The 26,770-nt window shown below is 40.6% G+C and overlaps 1 protein-coding gene across 4 annotated transcripts in view; it reads right to left on the reverse strand.

Moving 5' to 3' along the window:
* Nucleotides 1–1,905: 1,905 nt before the first annotated feature.
* Nucleotides 1,906–26,770, reverse strand: part of LOC122655827 — a 144,389-nt gene continuing 119,524 nt past the window's right edge. For 2 of the 4 annotated variants that reach the window (XM_043850185.1, XM_043850187.1), the window contains 5 exons: nucleotides 21,543–21,620; nucleotides 20,145–20,279; nucleotides 2,711–2,824; nucleotides 2,496–2,561; nucleotides 1,906–1,978 (listed from right to left, as the gene is read on the reverse strand). In XM_043850185.1, the coding sequence (XP_043706120.1) occupies nucleotides 1,910–1,978; nucleotides 2,496–2,561; nucleotides 2,711–2,824; nucleotides 20,145–20,279; nucleotides 21,543–21,620 (462 nt within the window). In that variant the 3' untranslated portion in view covers nucleotides 1,906–1,909. The remainder of the gene's footprint in view (nucleotides 1,979–2,495; nucleotides 2,562–2,710; nucleotides 2,825–20,144; nucleotides 20,280–21,542; nucleotides 21,621–26,770) is intronic. The other 2 variants (XM_043850186.1, XM_043850188.1) reach the window with 2 other exon arrangements.

Here is a 26,770-nt window from a genome sequence, read left to right on the forward strand (position 1 = left end):
CTGTTAAACAACTTCGTTAGCCAACACACCACCCCCTCATAATGATTTCCACACTTCTATTGGGATCTCATCAAGGCCTGTTGTCTTACCTGGTTTCATCTTTCTTAGGGCTTCTTTAACTTCAGCCACATTGATCTTTCGAACATATCTATGATGTGTGGTATCATGATGAACAGGGTAATCGTCTGGGTCACTTCTACTTGACCTATCTCCATTTAGTAGGTCACAGATATACTCGTCCCATCTCTTCACAATGTCCTCATCCCTTACTAACACTCTTCCTTCATCATCCTTGATACACCTCACCTGAGAACCTAGATGCGTTATTTAAATATACACGAAAAATTATTATAATCACTAACTCACACTAAGATGATGACCTCATCTAAATTAATCGACTTAGAGTCGATAGTCATATCTACTTGTCATGCATGGACGTCATTGTAACATTTTCTTCCCTACAGATATTTTTTCTTTTTCTTCTTAACCATACTGTAGGCACCCATAAGAAAAATTCCACACCAGACTTAAGGTTCAGTTCCTCAAAATGATGAATGTCTTAACCAATAAACCAAACACTAAATGCTGGTTATGGGAAGGAACAAAATCAATACGTAGTGAAGAAGAAAAAATAAAGCAATAGTAACGTACAAACAACTATATTCTCAGTAATCAGTTCTGGTTGACTTCCAGAATGGTTTATTAAGCGTGATGTGTTCCCTTTATACTTCTTCACAGATCTTAAACAGCAGCAGAATAAAAAGTCAGTAGATTCCTGTGGTAGGAACAAACCCAAAATCATCCCCAACCCCTTCCGCAACCCCCACCTGCAACCTGCCGCCCCTTCTCATCTGCAACCCCGCCCCACCCCCTTTCCTCTCTGCACAACCCCTCTGCAACCCTGCCCCATCTCCATGACGATTAGGCAGCAGTGCCAGAATTGACGGCCCTCCAATCCCTTGGCAGACATAACACCAATCATTCTTCGCTCAATATCACCGCCCACCCTACTGCCCTATATCACTGCCCCCTCTCTCTCTCACTGCAACACTTGCTACATATCTCCACCATCACCCATGCAAAACTCCCACCCTCCAGTAACCACTGCCCCCACCCAATTCCATAATCGCCTCCAGCCACTGAAAATCCCCTTCCGCCCCATTAATCAAACAAATCTCCTTTGGGAAACATGTATCATCAAAAGAACAATAAAATAGAACGCATCTCTGAAATTTTTGAGGTTGATTTTTTAGTGACGGGTTCTTGATTCAGATTAGGAAAAAAAGAGAAAGAAACAGAGGAAAACTGAACGAATTCACACATAATTCTGCAGTAACACAATCAAACTCCAGAAAACTCAAATCAGCTCCTGGAAATCTCATTTTGACATCTCAGATCGCTGAAGAAAACCAAATTATGCATTAAATTATTACACTAGGAAAAATGTTTCATTTACCAAGTTTCTCATATGCTAGGGCGCATTTGGTAACGTTCAGAACGTCGTTCAAAACAGTTCTTTTGTTCCAAAAGAACAAAAAAAACATCAAAATGTGTTTGGTTGTGCGGTTCGTTTTTTCGTTCTTTTAGAACGAACCGGAGGAATCTTTCATGTAAAGAACAAGAACGAAAAGTTGTCGCGATCAATCGTCAAAACCCGTGATTTTGGGTTAGAAGGCAAAGGCTTGCGATAGATCTGGGGAAGAGGAGGGAAGAGAAGTAGCAGGCGAAGAAGGTAAACCAGGTCGATCTCATCTCTCTCTCGCTCTCTATCTCCCAAAATCTTGATCCATCAGCACAACTGCAAACCTCAGGCTTCACACTTCTTTGCAGGCTTTGGCAGTGGCATTCTTGTTTCTCACCTTGGAGCTCCAAAAGAATATATGGAACCTCTAATAGGGTGGACTAAGAACTACTCATGCTCATATCTTGAGAGGCGAGAATCTGATAGGACAGAGAAAAGTTGTGTGTCTACAAAATGCTGCAGCCACAATAATATTTTTGTGTTAGAGATGCAGGCCTTAGGACTACTAAATCTCAATAACATCTCCACTAATTGTCTCAGCTCCAAAATCTCTGGTTTCACAGTAGAATTTGGGAGTGGATGTAAACAGACAACTGTTTGAAAGTGGCATACACCTAAGAAAACAGGTTCAGAACCTGAAAGCATGTATGACTGCATGATTGTCCTTTGAAAAAAGGAAAAACTTTTTAGTGTTTGCCCATTAGTAAGCAAGGATATAGTCATTTTGTAGTTCTTTCATGGTTTTCCAATGTCCCAGTAAGCTGTCATGATTCCTTGAAAACAATTTGTTAATCTTACTTAATGATCATTAAAATTGATTTAAAAAAAAACAGGAGTACAAAAGCCTTAAATGACCATAAAGTTACATATTTACTGGTGCAACAATTCATAATGAAGACATGTTTTGAATGAGCAACAATAAAGAAAATATAGATGCAAATTTTGACAAACAGAAATAGGGAATGCAGAATACCTTGATGAAGGGTTGGTCCCTTGGGGGAAAGGAGTCAATAAAGCTATCTTTAAGAAGTAATGAAACCTGAGAAAGTAGCCAGACAACTAATGAGTGGTGAAAATTTGATGGCATTCAATAGAAATAGAAACATTCATTTTTTAACTAGTTGTTGTAGTCTGTTATCTTTTAATGTCCTGATGCTTTAATGTAGTCAGTGACATGAAATAGCCAACCTTGTCATTGTTTGATTCTACACAAGTTATGGTATGTGACCTCAAATCTGAACAAAGGGACTCGAAGTAGCGTCTCATGACATTCAAAAACATAGCAGCAGCTTCAGCCTGAAAGTTGGTTACAATATATCAAACACAACCAAATGTCTCAAAATACAACAAATCCATGCAGTGCATACAATATTCTGGTGAGAGGTAATTAAAAAAGAAAAAAGATCCCAGACTATTTCAAGTACAACTATGAAGTCTGCATATCAAATTGTTCCTTCATGGAATGGTAACAGAAGATTTCCTAGTTAACAGCTCTGAAAGAAATATAAATTATTTCAATATTTGATTTCAAACCTGCCCAAAAATGATAAAGAAACTAAGCACAAATCCATTCATTGATATCTTGGCAAGGCTTCGACTATCCATGATTCAAACCAAGAGTGTAACATATATGTTCTGTTGAGAAGTACTGTTCACGTGAACAGTGATTTGGTTGATATGTGTATCTTCGATTTTCCTAGTCCTAGTTGGAGTCCTAGTTTCTAATTATGTCAAGTCCTAATTCTACTGTGAGTTGTTAGTCTTAGTTTCAGTTTGAGTTGTTAGTTCTAGTTCTTTTCCTATTGTAACTTGGAATCCTATCATGATTAGGAATTCCTAATCTGATTAGGAGTTCCCCTTTCTATTTGTAATTTCCCCTCGGGGCTTTCCTATCAATAAAGACAACAAGCTATTATTCTCTCATTCTCTCTTTTTTCTCTTCTCTCAAGTTACTGGTTACAGGTCCTAGGTTTTCTACATGGTATCAGAGCTAGGCAAGCAGTGACTGATTCTCTCCAAGATTGCTGTTTTGAGAGTCGATTTTAATTTCTGGTTTGAAGAAGAAAACCCTAGTTCATAGAAAAAGAAGAACTAGGGTTTCATGTACTCAATTCATTTATTCGATTCTGAAAACTCTACATCAGATTTCGAATCTGATTTCTGCTCTTCAGATGAGTTGCAGATTAAATACTGATTTGTTGATCGATTAATGAAGAACCTGGTTCCGGGCTATAGATGCTTTTGAAGAACCTGCTTTCGTTGAAGGTGCAATCCCTTTTTTGACTGTGATCGAGGGGCTAGAGTTCAGGACCTGCCCTATTTTTGCTCAGTTTCTCTTTGCTTATCTTGAGGAAGATCTCTGATTTTCTGGTTTTCGTCTTGCTGAGTGTTGCTTGGCTTAGTTGTTGGATGGGCTCTTGTTCTCTGATGTTGGCTATTGATTTCTGGTGGTATCGATTCTTTGCTGGTATTTTGTTGCTGCTGGTTCGATTGAAGCTGTTCTTCCACGGAGTCAAATATTTATCGCTGCTGTTCCCCTACCGCCAGATTGGAGTTGCAGGTTGAAGTTGCAGCTTTTGTTCCACCTCCTCCTTTCCCTGCTTTCTGATCTGAGTTTTTGGAGATTACATTAATTTTCTCCATGAGCTGCTGCTGTTTCTGATCGAAGAATCAGTTGGCTGCTGGTTCTCGTTTTCCTCTTGTGGTTGGTTCTTTCTCCCATCGTGAGGTTGAACTGTTGAAGACAGCGTTATATTGTTTTTGGCTGGTTGCGTGAGGAAGACATCCAATATCTCAAAGTGGGTTTCCTTTTTGGTTACTCTACTTTATTCCTAGCGTTTTATTTTATTCTTTAAGTTCCCTTTTATGCCCTTATCATCTTTTCTTATCTACCTTTGTCCTTATTTTACTGCTCATTCCAACATTACACTTTTGCCTTGGGTGGTATTAGTAAGTAGATTTTATCTAAATTATCTACCCAAGAGCCCCTTGACAATTCTGGTTATTTACAAGATTGCCACTCTCCATAGCCATTATTTTACTTATTGCATCCCATTGCTTTTTGTTTACCAAAAAAGGCCCGTGCAAAATTCTGGTTATTTACGGAACTGCCATTACCTTTTAATACATTCCCCTATTTGACTACCCAATTGACCCTTGAAAATTCTGGTTTATTACTAGTTTGCCCTTAGGCTTGGATTGTATTTAATAGTGGATTTCCACCAAATTACAGTCATGCCATCCTTTTTTTTTCCAACACCGTTCCCTTTCAATAATTCTAATTCCCTTCATATCCCAAAACATACCTTTGGCATTTACCCATAACACCTTTGGAAACTTCTGGTAAATTACAATTTTGCCATTCCTTCCTTTTTAATTACCCATAGCACTTTTAGAAAATTCTGGAATATTATGTTTTTGCCCTATCTTTTACATTATCTCTGTTATGTCCATGTGTACTACACGTGAGGGGGGGATTATGTACAGTACACCTGTAGACATTGTAGAAGCAGAACTTGCAGGAACACTTGGTGCAAAGCATAGACGATCAGAGTTTTCACCATTGCCAATGGGTATCTACTTTGTTATTGGGTTGAGTTTGCCGTAAGGGGAGATTGAAGTATTGAAATATTGAAGATATTGGTTGTTGCCTATTTGAGGACTTTCGATTGGGTTGATACAGTTTTTTTCCGCTGCCTGATTCAGCTTGTTTTCGCTACTTGCTGCTTTAGTTATTTCACTTCAAGATTCTAAGTCACTATGACAATCTAAGATTCATCACTGGATAGCTATTGAAGATCGTTGAAAGCTGCCTTTTTTGGAAGACATTCCAGTCCCGGTTTGCTGATCATGTCTGTCCAAGTTTTGAAGATCTATTTTTTCAAGTTCTTGAAGGTTTATTTAGGAGCTGCATTCATATGTCAAGCTAGATTCTACTACAACTTAGTTTTTTTCATTTTGTTCAAGTTGGGCATTAGTATCTTGTATGCGCCAACTTGAGGGGGAGTGTTAGCATTATTAGGAGTTCTTTTTTCTTTAGTTCAAGCTGGATCTTCTTTCTTTACTTATTTGTATAATCCAGCTTGAGGGGGAGTGTTGAGAAGTATTGTTCACGTGACACTGTTCACATGAACAGTGATTTGGTTGATATGTGTATCTTCTATTTTCCTAGTCCTAGTTTCTAATTATGTCAAGTCCTAATTCTACTGTGAGTTGTTAGTCTTAGATTCAGTTTGAGTTGTTAGTTCTAGTTCTTTTCCTATTGTAACTTGGAATCCTATCATGATTAGGAATTCCTAATCTGATTAGGAGTTCCCCTTTCTATTTGTAATTTCCCCTCTATTATAAATAGAGAGGCTTTCCTATCAATAAAGACAACAAGTTATTATTCTCTCATTCTCTTTTTTCTCTTCTCTCAAGTTATTGGTTACAGGTCCTAGGTTTTCTATAGATTCAAATAATTCAACAAAAATAAGAATGATCAGATCCAGCGAAGAATGTGCTAAACGATAGAAGTAAATATAAATCAAACTACTAGCAAAACTTCTTTGACATGAACTATATAGTAAACTGTTACTATAAGTTAAAATTGCTAAAGTAACATGCACCTATAAATTTGTATGAAACCAACTGCTACTTGAATGACTGAAGTCAAATTGAAGCTTAATACTTACATAACAGATCAAAGGTCTTAACAAGTGTTACTCTGGTAATAAGAGGTGGGGCATGAATTATATTTTTTGTTGAGAAAACGTTAAAATACTATTATTCATATACACTATTTTAAAATACTATTCATATACACTCTTTTATAAAGCAACTTCCTTAAATATGACTCAAATTTGAGTCTCAATGTTCACAAAAACTGGACACAAATACGCCAATTAAATACTTGTTTTTCTAGCAAATCTTCGAACCACGACATCGATTCCGACGGTTAATAACAAGAGAAAGTTTGCCACTAGGCAGGGTATGAAACCAAAAGACACATTGAATTGGGAGCTATTACATAACTGAAAATTTCCTTATGGAATACAGTGTACTAGTGAATTTTATGGATCTGAAAATGATGTTTACAGCCTAGCCAAGGGAAAGTTCAATACAAGAGGGAGAGCCTTACAGAGACTAATTTCTTTTGCAGTCAAATGGGACCTGCGAAAAAGAAAGAAACAGAAGAGTTCTGGATGACAAAGAGAAACTCCTCAAATCTGTTCATCTAGTGGTTCCTATTAGCAGATCTGAATTAGAGAATATTGTTTGGATGATCAAAGACTGATCCCAATCTCTTTATTTATAATAAAGAATAAACTTTATAAGGACAGAATTGCCACTAACACAGCCGACTATAATAGAAGGCATAATAAAAGATAAAAAGTCCAGAATACCCCCACGGTATTCTGGCCCATACAATCCAACACTCCCCCTCAAGTTGGTGCATAAATGTCACACATGCCCAACTTGACTAGAATAGAATGAAACACTTTGCCACTTAGCCCCTTAGTGAACACATTAGCTAACTGATCAATAGACTTCACAAAGGGAACACAAATGAGTCCGGCTTCACGCTTCTCCTTGATGAAATGTCTGTCGACCTCCACATGCTTAGTACGATCATGCTGGACAGGGTTATAAGCAATGCTAATGGCAGCCTTATTATCACAATACAACATCATGGGAAGATGGACAACAACACCAATATCTTGCAACAATCCTCTAAGCCATAATAATTCACAGATTCCTTGTGCCATCGCACAGAACTCTGCTTCAGCACTGGATCTTGCCACAACATTCTGCTTCTTGCTACGCCATGTGACAAGGTTTCCACCCACAAAGGAGCAATATCTAGAAATAGATTTTCTATCGGTAGAACCAGCCCAGTCAGCATCAGTGTAAGCTTCAACTTTCAGATGACCACTGGGAGATAAGAGTATTCCTTTTCTTAGAACAGACTTCAAGTACCGCAGGATGCGAAGGACTGCCTTCATATGAGAGGAATAAGGATAATGCATAAACTGGCTTACCAAACTCACAACAATAGCTATGTCTGGTCTAGTATGAGAGAGGTACATTAGTTTTCCCACCAATCGCTGATAACGACCTTTGTCAACTGGTTCACTCTCTTTCTCCTTGAGTTTTGCAGTAGCTTCCATGGGGGTATCTGAAGGATGACACCCTAACAGCCCAGCCTCAGACAATATATCTAGGATATATTTCCTTTGAGAAAGAAAGATGCCCTTTGAAGATCGAGCAACCTCTATCCCTAGAAAATATTTTAGAGCTCCCAGATCCTTTATTTCAAACTCACAGCCAAGGGAGTGCTTCAATTTCTTGATCTCATCACCATCATTTCCGGTTACCACAATATCATCAACATAGACTATGAGAATGGTTACCTTATCACCAACTCGTTTGATGAACAGTGTATGATCAATATTGCTTTGCTAGTATCCCACTGAAATCATAGCCTTGTGAAACCTGCCGAACCAAGCTTTAGGTGACTGCTTCAATCCATAAAGAGCACGCTTTAATGTACAGACCTTGCCCCTGGTCTGATCATCAGAGAAGCCTGGTGGAATATTCATATATACCTCTTCCTCTAGCTCCCCATGGAGGAAGGCATTCTTGATAGAGGTTAGGAGTGATGTGATAAGGGTAGTTTGGGAACTAGCCTTTTGTCTAGTTGCCCCATTTTGTATTTTCTATGTTTTACCTCCCTAGGGAGGAGTATGTAATATTCTCTTTTTCTATTAATGAAGTAATATAGGTGTGGAGAGATCTCTCTCACACAAGTGATTCACAACCGAAATATCTCTCTCTCCAAGCTCTTCTTCCTCTCTTCCTCATCTCCTTCTCCTTCAACTTCTCCTCCTTCTCTTACTTACATCTCTAACCTAAAACCCAACTTGGTATCAGGGCTTTAGGTTTGAGAGTCGTATCAACCCTCTTTCCCTATTCTTTCCCTCTCTATGGAATCCTAGGACACAAGGGATTTCAAAGAAGAGGCCCCTATGTAAACAACTTGCTGTAGAGAGATGAAATAGGTTCTATACAATCTATTTAAATGTTTGAAGATGATCCTTGAGCTGTATTGAAGCTCCATTGAAGTTTTTGAAGCTAACCAAGCTGCACCTAGGGTTTCTGCCAGCTCAAAGTTGCAGCTCCTGTCTCTTTTCTTCTCGGCATGGGTTTGGAGCTTGGAACAGCTCATTAAGATGGTACAAGGGTACTCTTTATGCCCTATGTATGCCTCTTTGATGAAGGGTTCTCTTGGTTGAGCATAGCTCACTTTCGTGGGGCATCTTTTCTGCCCAAGTAAAACCGTGACTGCTGCAACCTCTTTTTTTTCTTGCATTTGTGTACCATGGACTTCTTTTTTGGTTGAGAAGTGATTAAGGATACCTTTGTTTGAGGTCCTAGAGTTTGTTTGAGTGGGTATTGCTCCTTGGAAGGTGTTGGGTGAAATTTTGTCTAGATTTTACCTGTGTTTTTCTGCTGGAATTTATTTCTTGCGTTTGGAATCCTTATTTGGGTTGAGTGTGTACTCCCCACTTTGTTTGGAGATTCTTGTGTATGGTTAAGTGCCTTTTTTATCCCTACAATATGGCTGAATCTGATGTCTCGGGGCTTGGCTCGGCTGATTCACAACCTACTCCGACAGCCCCTCAGTTTGTCTTTGAGAACTCACACCCACAGATCTCCATTGTGAAATTAGATAACACCAATTATTTGGATTGGTCCCACTCAGTGAAGCTTTCCCTTAGGAGCAAAGGGAAACTTGGGTATATTACAGGTACCAATACTGCTCCAACACCTGGTTCCCCTACCTATGAGAAATGAGACCGAAAATTCCACAGTCATGACATGGCTCATCTTCTCCATGAAACCCAAGATTGGGAGAAGATTTATGAGAAAAGAAACTGCCAAGGCAATTTGGGACAGTGTCTCCCAGACATTTGACAGGGTGGGTGACTCCGCCAAGGTTTATCAGCTTCACCAAAAAATTAATGCAATGAGGCAGGGTGACAAGACCATTTCTGAGTACTACAATGCCTATATCAGTCTTTTGGAGGAGTATGATCACTACAGGGACCTCCAATTGACCAACCCAGCGGATGAAGCTAAGGTGTATCGTGTTCTTGAAAAGGAGCATGTCTTCACTTTACTTGGTGGCCTGAACCTTGATTATGAACCCCTCAGGCTCTAGATTTTAGGCCGGTCCCCTCTTCCATCTCTTGATGAGGTCTGCAGCTATTTACAAAGTGAGGAGACTTGGTGTATTGCAATGGAACCAACACCAGCACCATCCCTTGAGAGATTTGCTCTCAACGCTAGTTCTTTCAGGGACACCCGTGGAGGTGGTAGAGGCCAAGGGCCTAACCGTGGGGAAGACAGAGTAGCTGAGACTGGTGGTACTAGTGGAGGTGGTAGAGACAGGTTTAAATGTGATCATTGTGGGAGATCTGGACATACTAAGGATAGGTGTTGGACTATTCATGGCCATCCTCCTGGTACACGAGGTGGTGCTAGTAGTACTCGTGGTGGCCGTAGAGGGGGAGCTCGAGCACACTCTGTGGGTGACTGAGGCTGATGCTGGGGAGTACCCACCTAGCACACATGATGACTCCACTTTGGCGGATGCAGTGTTTCGCCGGGTCATGTCACAGCTGACAACATCTCCTACACCTACAATGGCCAGTTCATCTTCCTCCTCAGCTTTGCAGGTCTCCACCTCAGCTTCTACTACAGCCCAGTCTTGGGTCATTGATTCGGGTGCCACTGACCACATGACTGGTACGTCTCATTATTATGATTTCAATACCATTTGTTCTAGTAAGGATATGTTTAGGGTAGCTGATGGCTCCCTTTCCTCCATCTCTGGTAAGGGCAGTATCCCTGTTACATCATCTATTTCTCCAACTTTTGTTCTTCATGTCCCTAACCTTACTCTTAATCTTCTATCTGTAAGTCATTTAACTAAATCCCTGGACTATTGTGTTACTTTTTTTTTTCTCACAGTCTTTTTCAAAATTTGGCGACGAAGAGGATTATTGATAGTGGACGTGAGGAGCAAGGCCTTTACCTTTTTGAACCTTTTTTGTCCACAACTCAGTCCTATGTGTGTGGACGTAATGCTAGTAGTTCTGTGGAGTCTGTTATATTATGGCATCGTTGTCTTGGCCATTCATCTTTTGTTGTAATGAGGAAACAATTACCTCACTTATTTTCTTCTATTGCTTCTTCTCATGTTTTTCAATGTGAACCATGTATGTTTGCAAAACACTGTCGTTCTTCTTATCCATATCGTGGCAATAGAACTGCTGCTCCTTTCCATATTGTGCATACTAATGTTTGGGGACCTTCCCCTACTACTTCTTTATTTGGCTATCGTTACTTTGTGTCATTTGTTGATGATTTTTCTCGTGCTACTTGGACTGTTCTTATGAAACATAAAAGTGAAGTTTGTGATGCATTTCAGAATTTTTATCAAATGATTCTTACTCAATTTGATAATCAAATCAAAATTGTTCGATATGATAAAGGGGGAGAATACATGTTTGGTGGCCTCCAAACCTTCTTTACTAATAATGGCATTATCCACCAGCTAGCTTGTGTTGACACACCCCAACAAAATGGGGTTGCTGAGAGGAAAAATCGCCATTTATTGGAGGTCACCCATAGTCTCTTGTTTGGCATGCATGTTCTCAAGACCTTCTGGTCTGCAGTTCTTTTCACTGCTTCCTTTCTCATCAATCGTATGCCTACCAAACTTCTTGATTTCAATTCCCCCTTAGAAATCTTATCTCCACAGGTTTCTACTTTCTCTCTTCCTCCTCAAGTCTTTGGCTGTGTTTGTTATGTGCATGTCAACAAATCCACTTACACTAAACTTAATCCCAAAGCTCTCAAGTGCCTCTTTCTTGGATACTCTTCTACTACCAAAGGTTACAAGTGCTATCACCCATCTTCTCGCCGGTGCCTTATCTCCAAAGATGTCACCTTCCTTGAGTTTGTCCCTTTCTTTGCCTGATGCAGGTCCAAGCACTAGGAAGAGGACTAAGAAGCCTTGAAAGGGCTGTTGATTTGTTGCTGTTTTTATTTTTCGTTGGAACTTCCATACTTGGTTGTTTTTCAGTACTTTAGTTAAGGGTATAATGGTCATTTGACCTTTTTAATTAGTTATTGTTTTATCTCTCCCCCTCCACGATTTCTAAAGGAGGATTTGTTTTTTTTTTTAAATCAGATTATATTCTGAGTAGGACTGATTGGCGGATCATCCTCCATTATAAATAAAGCAATTCGTGGGAGGCTCCCCCACAGTTCAATTAAAAGATTTTTGCTTCTAGCTTGCTGCTGCCATAGCCGATTGCTCTCTGAGCTGGCATTCTTGTGGATATCAAGGTGGTACAGGGTGGGTGGACTCCTACGACTCCTTGCATCGTGAAGATCGGGAGGTTTCTTCAAGTTTCTAGCTGCTGCCATTGCTGGTTCTTCAAATCAGTAAGTTTACTCTCAATTCCTGCATACATCCTTCTCTTCTTCATCCTCCAACCTAAGCCATCCTTTCCCCCATCGATCCAACCAGATCTCAAAGCCAGTTTTACATCCCCTCCATTAAACCTGCAACTTCTACCTTCGAACCATAGCTTAGTTTCTAAGCAGCCATCATCCCACCATCAGATCTGTCCCAAACTTCCAGCATACATCCCCCACTCCCCCCTACACTCGATTCTACTTTCAGCCCAATCAGACCACTCAAACCCTAATCCCCCTCATCTCCCATAAAACCCAAAACCCTAAAATTCAATTCTTCCCAATATTGCAGAATTTCAAAACTCATCCAAACCCTAACTTCTTCATACCATATTAATCTCATAGACCTGCCCATTAATACCCTATAAACCCCTTTCCCAATATCCAACCCTAATCCTAGTTTTGCCCTAAATTAGTAAACCCTAACCCAATCGGCCAGCCCTTGTGTGTGACCCCATTACCCTGGCTCCTAGTGGGATTACTCCTACCTAGGACTACATTATTGCCCCTTCTCAGCATCCTCTTCAGAGGGAGAATTGTGGAAGTGAACAAGCTGCTGATTTACTTCATTCCTCTCTACCTATCTCTCCTTTTATGCTTGACATTGGAAAACACAGGACTGTGGATGTGGTTGATACTGATGATCAATCAGGTGTGAATACTACCAATGAAAAAGAATTGGTTGTTGAAAGGGGTTCTGATAATGAGAAGGATTACCACATTCATTACAAAAAAGGTGAAAGCTTGAAGAGTAAAGGAAAGAAGACCTACCAAGAGTCCTCTTTGGATCCACATCCTGAGATTCATTCTCCTCAACCAGGTGACATTCTTTCTCCTCCATCTGATTTAGACCTTCCCATTGTTGTTAGAAAAGGAAAAAGAGCTAGCACTAATCCTATAGCTTAGTTTGTTTCCTATGATGCTCTTTCTCCTACAAATCTTGCCTTTATTGCTGCTATCTCTTCTGCTTCTATCTCAAGAATGTTACTGATGCTATGTTTGAGCCAAAGTGGAGACAAGCTATGTCTGAGGAAATGATGGCACTTGAGAAGAATAATACTTGGCAATTGGTGGATCTTCCCAAGGGATGTGTCCCAGTTGGGTGCAAATGGGTCTACACAATCAAGTATAAATCTGATGGTACTGTTGAGAGATACAAAGCAAGGTTGGTGGCCAAGGGGTACAGTCCAGTCTATGGAATTGACTATCAGGAGATATTTGCTCCTGTGGCTAAGCATAACTCTATAAGAGTTCTTTTATCAATGGCTGCTAATAAAGATTAGCCATTATATCAGTTAGATGTGAAGAATGCATTCTTTATGGCGATTTGAAAGAGGAAGTGTACATGCAAACTCCACCAGGCTTCAAAATGGCTTCAGTTGAAGGGAAAGTGTGCCTCCTCAAGAAGGCACTGTATGGCCTCAAACAGTCACCAAAGGCATGGTTTGAACGCTTCCGACAGACTATTCTGAAGAATGGATATTCCTAGAGCTAAGCTGACCACACTCTCTTTACCAAGCGGGGCAATGGTACCATCATTGCCCTCATTGTCTATGTTGATATTGTGGTCACTGGAGATGATCCAACTGAGATAGACAAACTGAAAATCTACTTGGCTCAACAGTTTGAAATCAAAGATTTGGATCCCTTAAAGTATTTCTTAGGAATTGAAGAATCAAGGACCAAGAGAGGAATCAACATATGTCAACGGAAGTTTGTTCTTGATTTGTTGATAGAGATAGGGATGTTAGGCTGCAAACCAGCAAATTCTCCTATTAAGTAGCATCACAACAAACTAGGAGAAGATTGTTGTCCTTCTCTTGTTGATGCAGGAAAGTACCAAAGGCTAGTGGGGAAGCTTATCTATCTCTCTATGACACGCTCAGACATCTCTAATGCAGTGGCAGTAGTGAGCCAATTCATGCATGCCCCCAAGAGTGGCCACTTGGATGCTGTGTATCGCATTCTCACATATTTGAAGTCTTCTCCAGGGAAAGAACTGTTGTATGCAAGAGACACAATCACTTAAGAGTGGAAGGTTTCATTGATGCCGATTGGGCTGGATCCATTACAGACAGGAGATCTACCTCCGGCTATTGTACCTTTGTGGGAGGTAATTTGGTGACATGGAGAAGCAAAAAACAGCATGTTGTAGCTAGATCCAGTGCGGAGGCAGAATTTAGAGCTATGGCTCATGGAGTGTGTGAACTCATATGGTTGAAAAGACTTGTTCAGGAACTGGGAATTGACAATGAAGGTCCTATGAGGCTGCCATCAGTATTGCTTATAATCCAATGCAACATGATAGGACCAAGCACATTGAAGTGGATCGACACTTTATCAAGGAAAAAATAGACTTTGGTTGTATTTGTACTCCTTTTGTCAAGACTGGTGATCAACTGGCGGATATCTTCACTAAGGCTCTTATCTCTATCTAGTTTGATACTCTTCTATGCAAGCTGGGAATGAATGACATTTATTCTCCAGCTTGGGGGGGAGTGTTAGATTTGTTAGAAGTGATGTGATAAGGGTAGTTTGGGAACTAGCCTTTTGTCTAGTTGCCCCATTTTGTACTTTCTATGTTTTACCTTTTTATCTTTTACCTCCCTAGGGAGGAGTATGTAATATTCTCTTTTTCTATTAATGAAGTGATATAGGTGTGGAGAGATCTCTCTCACACATAAGTGATTTACAACCGAAATATCTCTCTCCATTCTCTTGTTCCTCTCTTCCTCATCTCCTTCTCCTGCAACTTCTCCTTTTTCTCTTACTTACATCTCTAACCTAAAACCCAACTATTCTTCACATCCAACTGTTGAAGATCCCAGCTAAGATTTACAGCATAGGACAATAATACTCTTACAATATTGAGTTTCTCCACTGGTGAGAAGGTCTCCTGATAGTCAACTCTATATGTTTAAGTGAAGGCCTTTACAACCAGACGTGGCTTATATCGATCCACTGTCCCATCTGCCTTCTGTTTGACCACAAACACTCATTTACATCCTACTGGTTTTTTCCTTGGAGGAAGAGCCGCAAGATCCCCACGTTTTTTTTTCAATGCTTTCATCTCTTCCAACATTGCTACCTTCCACTTTCCATTTGTAGATGCTTCCTGCAAATTTTTAGGAATAGAAACAGAAGAAAGAGAAGATACAAATACATGAAAGGAAGGAGAAAGAGAACTATAAGAAACAAAACGAGATATGGGATGCTGAGTGCATGTCCTAGTACCTTTGCGATGAGCAATAGGTAGGTCGGAAGAAGAAGTCTTACCTAGAGAAGTAGGATTTGGATCCTGAGTCGGCAACCGGATAGGTATTGATGCTACAGTGGATTGAAGTTGCCCTTTTTTGGAACATCCTCTATGATAGGTGATAATGTTGGAATTTTGAATTCTCTTCTTAAATTCACCAGTGGTTCTCTGGATAGGAGTCGGCTCGCCCTGACTAGGAACATCAGCATCACTATTTTCCATAATCTCCCCCTGTATAGGATTCCCTTCGGATGAAGGGGAAGCAGCTAAAGGGTGTTGGGCAGCAGTTAAAGGAGGCTGGGGAGTAGCTAAAGGAGGTTGGGCAGCAGTACCCTCTTCACAAGGAGGAGATAAAAGAGGAGGAACCTCAAAGGTCAACACAACTTCACTAGAACTCTTCCCTGAAAAGGTGGTGAAGAATAATAGAGAAGGTTTTCATGAAAAATGACATCCATACTGACCAGAGTACGACAAGAAGGGGGATGGTAACACTTAACCCTTCTGGGTTGGAGAACAACCCAAAAAAATATACCGTAATCCACGGGGTTCAAGTTTGCTAGGAGATTTTGTATGTCTAGCATAACACACACAGCCAAATACCTTGGGTGAAACCACAAGGAGGAAGTCCCAAGTAAAACCTTAGTTGGACTACGGGAGTCAAGAACCCGAGTAGGCAACTGATTAATGAGATAGGCTAAAGTGAGAACAACATTCCCCCAATATTGAGAGGGAACATGGCGAGCAAACATCAATGCGCTGGCCACTTCTAACAAGTGGTGGTTCTTCCTTTCAGCCATAGTTCAAAATCTCGCGAAATTTCGGCGATATTTCACCAAATTTCGTATATCTCGAGCTATCCGAGATACGATACCAATCCGAAATGGAAAAATACCATATTTCGACAATATCTCGTGAGATATCGATGAAATATCGTGGACTCACGATATATCGCGAGATATTGAAAAAGTCACTAAAAGTATCACGTGCAATATTTTTGGAAATTTCGGTCATCTCGTTTCGGAAATTTTGGAAATCTCGGTAATTTCGGTAATCTTGTTTCGAAAATTTCGGAAATCTCGGTCATTTTGGCATTTTACACCCACAAAAAAATACCATATTTCGACGAAATTTCGGTATCTCGGAAATTTCGGTCAAACCGAAACACTGAAACGAAACGAGATTTAGTACCATGCTTTCAGCCACACCGTTTTGGGCGGGGGTATCGACACAATTAGTTTGGTAGATAATGCCATGGTCAGCAAGATATTTTTGAAAATGAGATTCCTTATACTCGGTTCCATTATCACTTCTCAAAATTTAGAGACTAGCCTGGAACTGAGTTTGGACCATTTTATGAAAATGCTGAAAATATGAAAAAACCTAATTTTTTGTGTGCATAAGATATACCCATGTGTTTCTAAAGTGACAGTTAATATATGAAACAAACCAACGATAACCAGAAAGAGAAGTTTTACGAGTAGGGCCCCAAACATCAGAATGCACCAAATGGAAAAAGAAGAACTCTTTTTATTTGACATAGAATAGTTAGAATGTGCCTGTTTGGCCAGAACACAAGCCTCACAAAAAAAATCATCTGTATTACAACCCTTAACTAAAGCAGGAAATAAATGACATAAAGTGCCTAATTGGGAGTGACCTAATCTAGAGTGCCATTGGTAAAGTTCCGAAGAGACTAAGGAGTTCTGATGGAGTGGAGGAGGTGCTGTTGGTGGAGAAGGACGACCATCATCAAACAGGTACAATCCACCGTGCAATTTACCACATCCAATTGTTTGCTCTGTCACCAGATCCTGAAAAACACAATGGGAAGGAAAAAATGTAACTTTGCATTTGAGATCACGAGTAATACTACTAATGGAAAGGAGGTTAGTAGTAAAATTTGGAATGTGCAAAACAGACAACAAAGTAAGAGAGGAAGTGCAGTTGATGATTCCTTTTCCAAAGATGGAGGCAAGGGAACCATCGGTTACCTTGACCTTGTCTTTCCCAGACATGGGAGAATAGCGATGGAAAAGGCTAGAGGAACTAGTCCAAGGATGGGAAGCTACCGAAGCACAATGACCACCAAATGAAAACCTGACTAGGCAAAGTTTGAACCTGAAGGAGCAGAGGAATTGGCAGTAGCTGATGTAGTAGAGGCAGTAGCAGCTGAAGACTTTAGCACACGTAGGAATGCCTGTAGATCAACCTGGTATAGACCAAATTCAGTAGTCGGGGCTATGGTAACAGTCTCAGAGTGATTCTCCTTGTTTTTTGTTTTCTTGTTGGCAGCACGTTTGGCTTCAAAGTCCGCTGGTTTCCCATGAAGCTTCCAACATTTCTCTTTGGTGTGGTAGGGCTTGTTACAGTGCTCACAAGCACTAATGCCCTTAATAGAATCACCAGAAGAGGAGTTCCCAACAGTGACATGAATAGCCGTGGAAGCAATTTGGAGAGCTGATCTCTTAGTAGTTGTAGGATGTAACATAACAGCCCTACGGTTTTCTTCAGAGGAGACCAAGGCATAGGACTATTCAAGTGTGGGAAAAGGAGAATGACCCAACACTTGAACATGAATCTAGTCATACTCCACATTCAACCCTGCCAAAAATTTATACACCCTAATCTTGTCCACATGTTTTTAATAGGCAGCAATGTCAACAGCTGTAGTAGGGTGGAAATCAGAAAAGTGGTCCAATTGTTGCTAGAGTCTACGAAGAGTAGGATAGTATTTGGAGACAGATAATTCTCCCTGAGTAGTGTGAAAGACCTTCTTCCTGAGTTCATAACCTGGGCATCATTGCCAAACTGCCCGTATGTTTCTTTGCAAACAGTCCAAATCTGATAAGCTGTATCAAGGAGGAGAAACCCATTGGCAAGGTCTGAATGCATGGAACCAATTAGGTATGACATGAGAACCCCATTGTTGGTAAGCCACCTTTCTTGAAGAGGACCAGGTTCAATCGGCATAACACTAGTGCCATTAATATGGCCAAGTAAGGCAATGACCAGCAAATCGAGACCATAGCAGGTAATTGGAGCCATCCAGTTTGATGGGATTAGGAGGGAAATTATGATATTCTAATTTTCCCTGGCCATCAGTAATAGAAGTGGTAGTGGAATTTTCTGAGTCACCCATAATCGCAGAGAAGCTATTGTGATGAGAAACCCAATAACAAGTCATAGTTATCAAGGCGGGAAGGCGGCCATGGAGTTTTAGAGGGCAAAAAATCAAGGCGACACCGCCATGGCGGCAAGGCGTCCAAGGCGACCAAGGAGCCTAGACACCATGGCGACGCCTTGATAACTATGTAACAAGTCCAAGAAAAACTCCAGAAATTGAAGAAAAGATTCCTTTACAGTTGAGAATATATGTCTTCAAAAAACAGCAGTAGAGGACAAGGCAATCCCCTAGATTGATTTTATCAGGGTTTTGAAAAAAAAACCTGTTTTTGGTGAGATCGATATAGGGGGGAATGGTGCCAAAAACTTGATGGATGGAGCTGAAACTGAGATTGAGTGTGCCTGTAGTACTGGAGACTGACCCTTCCAAAAATCAGCTTCAACAGAGACCAGTAACCCAAGGATCGATATTTTTCAGGTTTTGGAAAAACCAGAATTAGAAAAAAAATTGATCAATGAGGAAGGATAGAATCTTGCGCAATAATCTTCTGCAGTTCTTGCACTTCAAGAAGGTGATCGAGTCCTTGTACTGTAGAGAGGATCAATCCAGAAAAAACCTTGAAGTCTGCAAATATTGCAGATAGGGAGCAATCTTCTATCGAGCAGAATTTTTATTTTTGTATCTTGAATGAGGTGATGGAGGGCAGCATCTGGATCTTTAGCTCACCTCATCAGTGCTGCCCTTGTGGGAGAATGAAGAACAAAAGAAGAAAGAGTAGGGAAGAAGAAATCGAGAATGAAAGAGAGAGGAAGGAGAAATCGAGAATGGAAGAGAAGGGAGGGCCCTAATTCGAAACCTGTTCTGATACCATGTTAGCAGATCTGAATTAGAGAATATTGCTTGGATGATCAAAGACTGATCCCAAGCTCTTTAGTTATAATAAAGAATAAACTTTACAAGGACAGAATTGCCCCTAACACAGCCGACTATAATAGAAGGCATAATAAAAGGTAAAAGGTCCAGAATACCCCCACAGTATTCTGGCCCATACAATCCAACAGTTCCTTTCCATTCAGAATTAGTAAATATCACAAAATAATTACACAGGTAACTTTGGATGTAGCATGCAGGTATTGGTGGAGTGAGGATATGATTCTTCATATTATAAATTTTGTTTTTCTATGCCTAGTTTGTTTTATGAAGTCTCTCATAGAATAGACTACTTGTACATGGTCTTTGACGGAATAATTAAATTATTCTGGCGGCCAATTAAGCGAGACAGGAAATGCACTGCAAAGCAGAAATACTCTTATGCTTTACAAGAGAACAAGCAACCAATTGGCTAAAGAGAGGAGATCATGATCGGGCAACAGATGCTGATATAAATTTGGAAATCCACAAGGCCAACAGATACATCTGTGGGAGAAATTCATAGTCATCCCAGCCTTGTCTGCCATATATGAATCAGCTAAGATTATCATATTTGTCCATTGAGCTCTATTCAAAGCAAAAATTAACCACTTCCATCATTTTAAACTATATTACCAAATCGAACAACACAAGGGGGTAATAGATCATCAGCTTCATTAAAAATAATGGATTATCGTCTTTGTACCAGCCTAGCCAGTGATTACATAAAATCTATAACCATGCAACAGGCACATAAGTAGTGGATGTCTCAGCTGAAGAAATGTGGAAGAATCTGTAAATACCTGCACTTCATTGCATTTATATACAGGATGCCTTTTAGCTATAGAGTTTTCACATGATAATCTAGCGTGGATAGGTCCTAATTCAGATACTAGCTCTCTATGTCGAGGAAGCGGAGGCAAGTAACACATCTTCACCTGCATGATTAAAAGAAGTTTATGCTCAATTGAAATTGTCATATTGTGAACAATGAGCCCCCAATATAGAATGGTTGCTTGTGAAAGGAGGACTCAGTAGTGGGTAGCTCAAGGATTTAAGAGCCAGGTGATACCAATCTGCATCACTCTGGAGTCTGGATTGGACGACCCAAAACAAAGGATTTGGCAAGCCAAAACCCAAAGCCTGATATGCAATGTCTGCTGTATCTAAAAGACCAGATTGGTAATGTCACAATCAAAAAGCAAGAACAATGGTTGTTTAGTTATTAGTAGGGTGTGGGCTTTATTTTTGCTGGTTCTGATGGTCATGGGCTCAAATATGAGTTCCAAATATTACATGCTAGGGGGAGCATACAGTTTTTTAAGTTTTTCAAGTCATATTAGGCCCAAACATGGGCTCAATTAATTGTGCATGCGTGTCTGTGCTGCACTTTTGGGATGAGTACAAACAACCCAAAAAATCTATTACAATGAAATGGAAATCAAATCTAAATCCATTGTGGGATAATTTGACCATTCAGACCATTGGATAGAGAAGGCCTGCTCAATTGGTTACATGTCAAATTTGATGGACATACCATGTATAGGACATTTCCCACTGTATTATTAGCTGGGAGACTTTCTGTCAATCTGTTAAAATATATTGAATGGGAAAAGGTTGGCTGGACAGGCTGCCCACCTAGCTTGGCTGGGTGACAGCTAATTGTGCCATGTGGCATGTCAGATAGACCCCTGCTCATATGTAAAGTTTCAGCCAAAAGAATTTTGCAGAGTGGAACTACCAAAAGGATACATGGATATACATGGAAGGGTATATGATTAAATTTGAGCCCCCAACTTGATACATGGCCAATCCAAAGCATTCTGTAGACATCCAATGGTTTGGAATTGCGACACAATCCTTCCAAGTGGTTCAACTAGGTGGCTGCCCAGCCAAGCTAGATGGTAGGCCAGTCCAGCCAATGTTTTACTGAGAGGATATCAACCATTTTTTAAAATTATATTATGCCTCATAGCACCTCTCAATTTGTCTAAGCTTACCAAGCTAGTAGGAGTTGTGGGCTATGCGTCCACAAAATTTGCACCAAGCCCAGCCCACACTCATACCTGGACCAGAATTCAGGTCCATGCCTTCATTAGGCCATATCTTTCAGCAGGCCTTTGGGCTAACTGTTCCATTACAAGTTACAACTTTGCCAATGCGAGAAGATGATATCAACAATCACATAAAATTATAAAAACCTGGTCCTTAAAGATGTTAACGTGAACAAGATTTGATGTTTTCAACTTCAGCTCTGATGGCTTGTGTTGTATACCAACCTGACAAATCAGAGATAAGAATATCAGTAAATGACAAGAAATAGGTGGGAGAAACCTAGAACAATTTCAAGTTAAAGTTCTCATATTTCACTAGATAATAGAAAATGCACCATAAAATAATACTCCATAATAGTAACCATGCCCTAGAAATAAAAGTTTTAAAGGACGGGAAGGAAATTAAAAAGTAAGTGTCAATGTCAGATGCTGATGCAAATATTAGGAAGCTACATTTCCACAAAACTAAACAATGTTTTCACTTAACATGATCTATTGGTACTTTCAGTTAGGGCTATACAAAATCAGAGGGTTAGGCCTTGAGATGGCTAACTCTCACAATTAGAGTTAGTGGAGGGGACTCAGATATAGTAATTCGATGGTTAAGGAGGTGGCTTCATCTCATCTCAGCAGGACAGCTCGAGTCTTAGCTTATTTTGGACACCCTGTTCCCATGGATGCATAGATAAGAAAAATTCTGACAGAAGTATTTTTCCGAACAGAGGGGAAAAAGGGAAACCATGTCACTGGGATTAGAAGTATCAGATTGCATCTTTCTCATCTTTATCTGTACTTCAACTGTCTCTCTTTGATTATAATTTTATGTACTGCATCTGTAAAAGCACACATTCTCAGTCCGAGCTGGTGCATGATGTGCCGATTGATAATCCGAATGGGGATGTGGTGACCTCTCCACCTACTGTGGATGATAGTGCTTTTGACGTCAATGGCATGGGAGTAATTGGTTCTAATGGTGCCTTTTTGGATCGGGAGTGTCTTTCCTTACAACAACAACAAACTCAGCCTTATCCCAACTTATTGGGGTCGACTACATGGATCCAAACAGTACAAAGTAGGGAAAACAAAGTTAAAAAAAAAATGAAAGATGGTAAGAAGAAGTAGGCACAGCCCAGCATGTCAAGAGCAACTCAGCTAAATGGGGTCTGCAACATGAATCCTTGCTCTCCAATAGGCTCTTTCCTTAGCTTCTAAGAATCAAAGTGGGAATTTGTTGAAATTATTTATCCACCTGTGTCCCCCTTTGGATAGTCTGCCGTGTTAGAGCTCCTGTATGATATACATATTGTTTCCTCCCCTTCCTATAAGGTCGGCCTTTTAAAGGAAGCAGTTCCAACATGGTATCAGAGTAAGCAGGGGTCATGGTATCGAGTCCCCATGAGAGCGAGCAGGTGTTGAAATTATTTATCCACCCGTGTCCCCCTTTGGATAGTCCGCCGTGTTAGAGCTCCTGTATGATATACATATTGTTTCTTCCATTTCCTACAAGGTCGGCCTTTTAGAGGAAGCGGTTCCAACAGAATTGAGTGATTCCTTCCATTCCTCCCTATAATCCTAATGGGAAGGCGGTCAACTTTATATACAAATGATGTCTGAATATGTCCTTTGTCCCTCTTTGGGTGGTCTCCCATCAGCCTGATTATGCTATAGGCTAGTCCGTTGCTATGTTGTGGAGCTTTCGCCTTGAGTACTTGTTCTTTCCCCTTTTATTTTTTTTGGGGGAAAGTTTCTGTGCTTTGTTAATATATTTTTCATTCATCCAAAAAAAAAAAAAAAAAAAGCACATTCAGTATTAATCTTAATTTGATTGAGTATTTCAAAAAAGCTCCTTTTGCAGAAGCTATTGTATGCATAAGATCACCATTCGCATGAAATGAAGCTGGTATAGAACTATTGCATGTGCAAAAAAGCTGGTTGACAGTATTAACGTTGTATTTATTCTATTTAGTATAACTGCAGGGATCCATGCAAAAGGGTTTGTGATGCAAGAGAATCTTGGACTGGGCCCACCAAACTGGTACACTACCTTGGGACCGACTCAAATCCAGTTGCGTATCCAAATGGAGATGAACCGGATCCAAATATGGTTTTATTTTGGTAGATATTTAGGATTTTATTATTTATTTCATTGGGATAGTTGTTTCTTTTTTTTTAAAAGTCATTTATTTTTCCTATTTATATGGTAGTAACCAAGGTATTGACAAGATTATGGAAGAATGAATTGATTTTGAGTTGTGTGCATGTGCACACCTCTTCTCCCCCCCTCTTCTTCTACTGTTTCTTCTTTTCCCCCCTGCAATTCTAATTCTTCTCAGAATTCCCCTCTTCTCTTCCCAGTCCCCCATTTTCTGGTATCAGAGCCCAAACCTGGGTGAATCTCTCTTTCGCGAATTTTTCATCTTCTCAGTCTCTCTTTTCCCCATTCTATTATTCTTCCTCCTTTTTTCTTGCCTAATTTCTTTTCTCTGCAGCTGTGACCGAACAACACCAGCAACAACCCCCCACCTTACCTTTGATTCCCGGAAACCCCTCCCCATTGATTCCCACTGCAACAACACCCCACCCGTTTTGTTTATTCTGCTGTGACAGTGAGAAAAACAAATTATCGTTTCTGTCCCCTTCCCACAGAAACCCTCTCTCTCTCTCTCCCATCTCCCGCTGAAACCCTACCCCTTTCCCAGTCCTTCGACTCCTCTGAAACCCAAGCAGCAACCCCTGCCATTCCCACAAAAAAAAAAAAAAAAAACAGACGACTCTGTTGACAAAACAAAGTCGGAAAAAAAAAATCCACTTTCACAGAACCCCTTTCCACCGCCTCCGTTTGTTTCTTTTTTTTTTTCTTGAACCTGCGCTATTACCCACATAGTTGGAGAACACGCGAGTTTCTCGGTTTTTGGAAAAAACGAGACGAGACCTAAGGCGAGTCCCAAAAGTGTGAGATCTCGCCGAGATCATGGATCTCGGTTTGAGATCTCGTTTTGAACCATTTTTATGAGGCATCTTGTCCATATCTCGCCAAGATCTCGGATCTCGGGTCGATATCTTGGTTTGATCCATTTTTAATGCCCATCTACCCTTTTAATGGCCCATCTACCATTTTAATGTCCATCTACCCTTTTAATGGCCCATCTACCTTAATGCCCATCTATCAGTTTAAACTATGTGTAGAGTAGGGTATTTTAGTACGTCGTCGCCCTCGATGCCTACCAACCTATGGTCCGAAGTGAAACTCATATTTGGACTTTGTTTTTGCAAAATCAGATAGTGCCATTGTGTCTAAATGGCCTAAAATGGGCTGAATACCAATTTTCAGATCCAAACTAAGTCTAAAACCCACCGAGATGAGGCGTCGAGTCGGAAAAAAAAAATGCACCAACTTGGCGAGGTCTTGCCGAGATCTTGACTAGACTCGGTTTTTCCCAGAACTGAGTTGGAACCGAGATCCAAGTTTTAGAACCTTGATTACCCATACTCCTCTTCAAGCTAGCAACACCCTTCCCATCGCCTCCATACCTGGTTTCTCACCGCAATTAACTCCTCCGCCAGCGTTCTTCTTTGTAATGGGAGAATCCTTGTTGAAGTCGAAGATCAACTCCTTTGTCGAAGACAAGATTTCCGCGCTTTATCTCTGCAGGATCTCCACTGGAAGAAGAGTTCAACAACTCCTTTGTCATCCTCCTTCAAAGTCGCAACTTCTGCTTCCCGCTCTATGGTAACAGACTCCAAATAGGAGAGTTGGTAACCCACAATTTCATCTTTAAAACCCCATTCCCCATCTTACCCCCACATTATTCTTTTAGCTTATTTAAGTCTTATTCTACCTTATTTCCAGAATTACCCTCCCTCTAACATCTCCCTGTTTCTTTTTTTAAGGTTCCAACAATGCCCCTTGTTTACCTCCCTTTTTTTTGGGTGAATAAAAAATATATTACCAAAAGAGAGAAGAGAACAAAGAGCCCCGAAGGGAAAAAGAAGAAAAACCACCAGCCAGAGCAAAGGCTAAGGGGCAGTAGCAGCGAAAGAAACATTAGAGGTACAAAAGGAGGGAGTAGCTATCACTAACTTTGCATTGATTTCAAAGGAGATGGAATCCCAAATCATACGGTAAGATCGAGATTTGGAGGTCCATTTCCTAATACTGCGCTCCATCCAAATATGATTAATGACTGCACAAAAAGCCATCTTGCCCACAGAGTCACAAATGGAAGAGCCTGCGAAAGTCATGTCGATCCAAATCAACTTTCTATCAAAGGGGAGAATTCTTCTTCGAACAGGCCAGCATTTCTTGAGGACACCTTTTCAAATTGCAGCAGCAAAAGGGCAATCAAAAAAGAGATGATTGAGGTCTTCATCACTGTTCCAGCAAAGGCAAGAAGCAAAAGGAGCAGGGATGCTGCGGCTGGGAAGAAAATCCTGCGTGGGAAGACACTTGGTGAAGACTCACCAGGCTGTGAAGCAGTGCCTAGGAATGTGATGCTTGAACCATAGGAGCTTCCTCAAAGGAACCTTGGAGCCATTAAGACGGATGAGATTCCAAGCTGCTTTGGAGGAGAAGGAGCTGCCATTAGACCAAGCAACAAGGTCTCCTCTGGCCATCGGCCTGCTAGTAATGGAGTGGAGATCAGTCCAAACAAGGTCTAGAGGGGAGGAGCCCAGCCGTTGTGATCCTTGATTTCAGCAACCAGAGACAGTCTGTGGAAGCCAGAGGCATAAATAGCACGGGGAGTAACCAAGGGCAGCAGAATTCCTTTAGGATGCCAGTGATCCAGCCAGAGATAGGAGGAGAACCCATCCCCTTACACCTTATTTTTATTCTGTTCCACTTCCAAGATCACCTCCCTCTTTAATTATAATTCCTTTCATATCCTTCCAGTCTTCATCCCTAAATAACCATTTCAGCTTTTACTTCATTACAAATCTGCTATTGTTATCTTTAAATCCACTACCCCCAATGAGTCCTGAAGAGTGGGCCAGAATACTTCAACAAAATGACAAGCCATAAGAGCCCTTCAAGCAAACCATTAATTGTTGAAGGCTGAGTTAAATCTCCATGATCAGATTTCGATCCAGGCAGTTGAAGATCACAAAGAAATCAACGATCCGAATGAAGAATTGAAATTCCATGATCAGATTTCAATCCAGGCAATGCAGTTGGCCGATGAACATCAAGAAATCGTGACGGTTGATGATGTAGTTGATCCATTTGATTACGTGCTTTCCCATGGTTACTTCAATCAAGAATTTCGGCTCGTGGATTTTATACAAGTTGGATGTGGACTGATAGTTGATGTCGACCGTACGATTTTGATTCTCTCGTTCTACAAAACTCGTGGACGAGTTTTTTTGAACTCTGGGAG

The sequence above is a fragment of the Telopea speciosissima genome, chromosome 3 (assembly GCF_018873765.1).
Source record: "Telopea speciosissima isolate NSW1024214 ecotype Mountain lineage chromosome 3, Tspe_v1, whole genome shotgun sequence".
NCBI classification, from domain to species: Eukaryota; Viridiplantae; Streptophyta; class Magnoliopsida; order Proteales; family Proteaceae; genus Telopea; species Telopea speciosissima.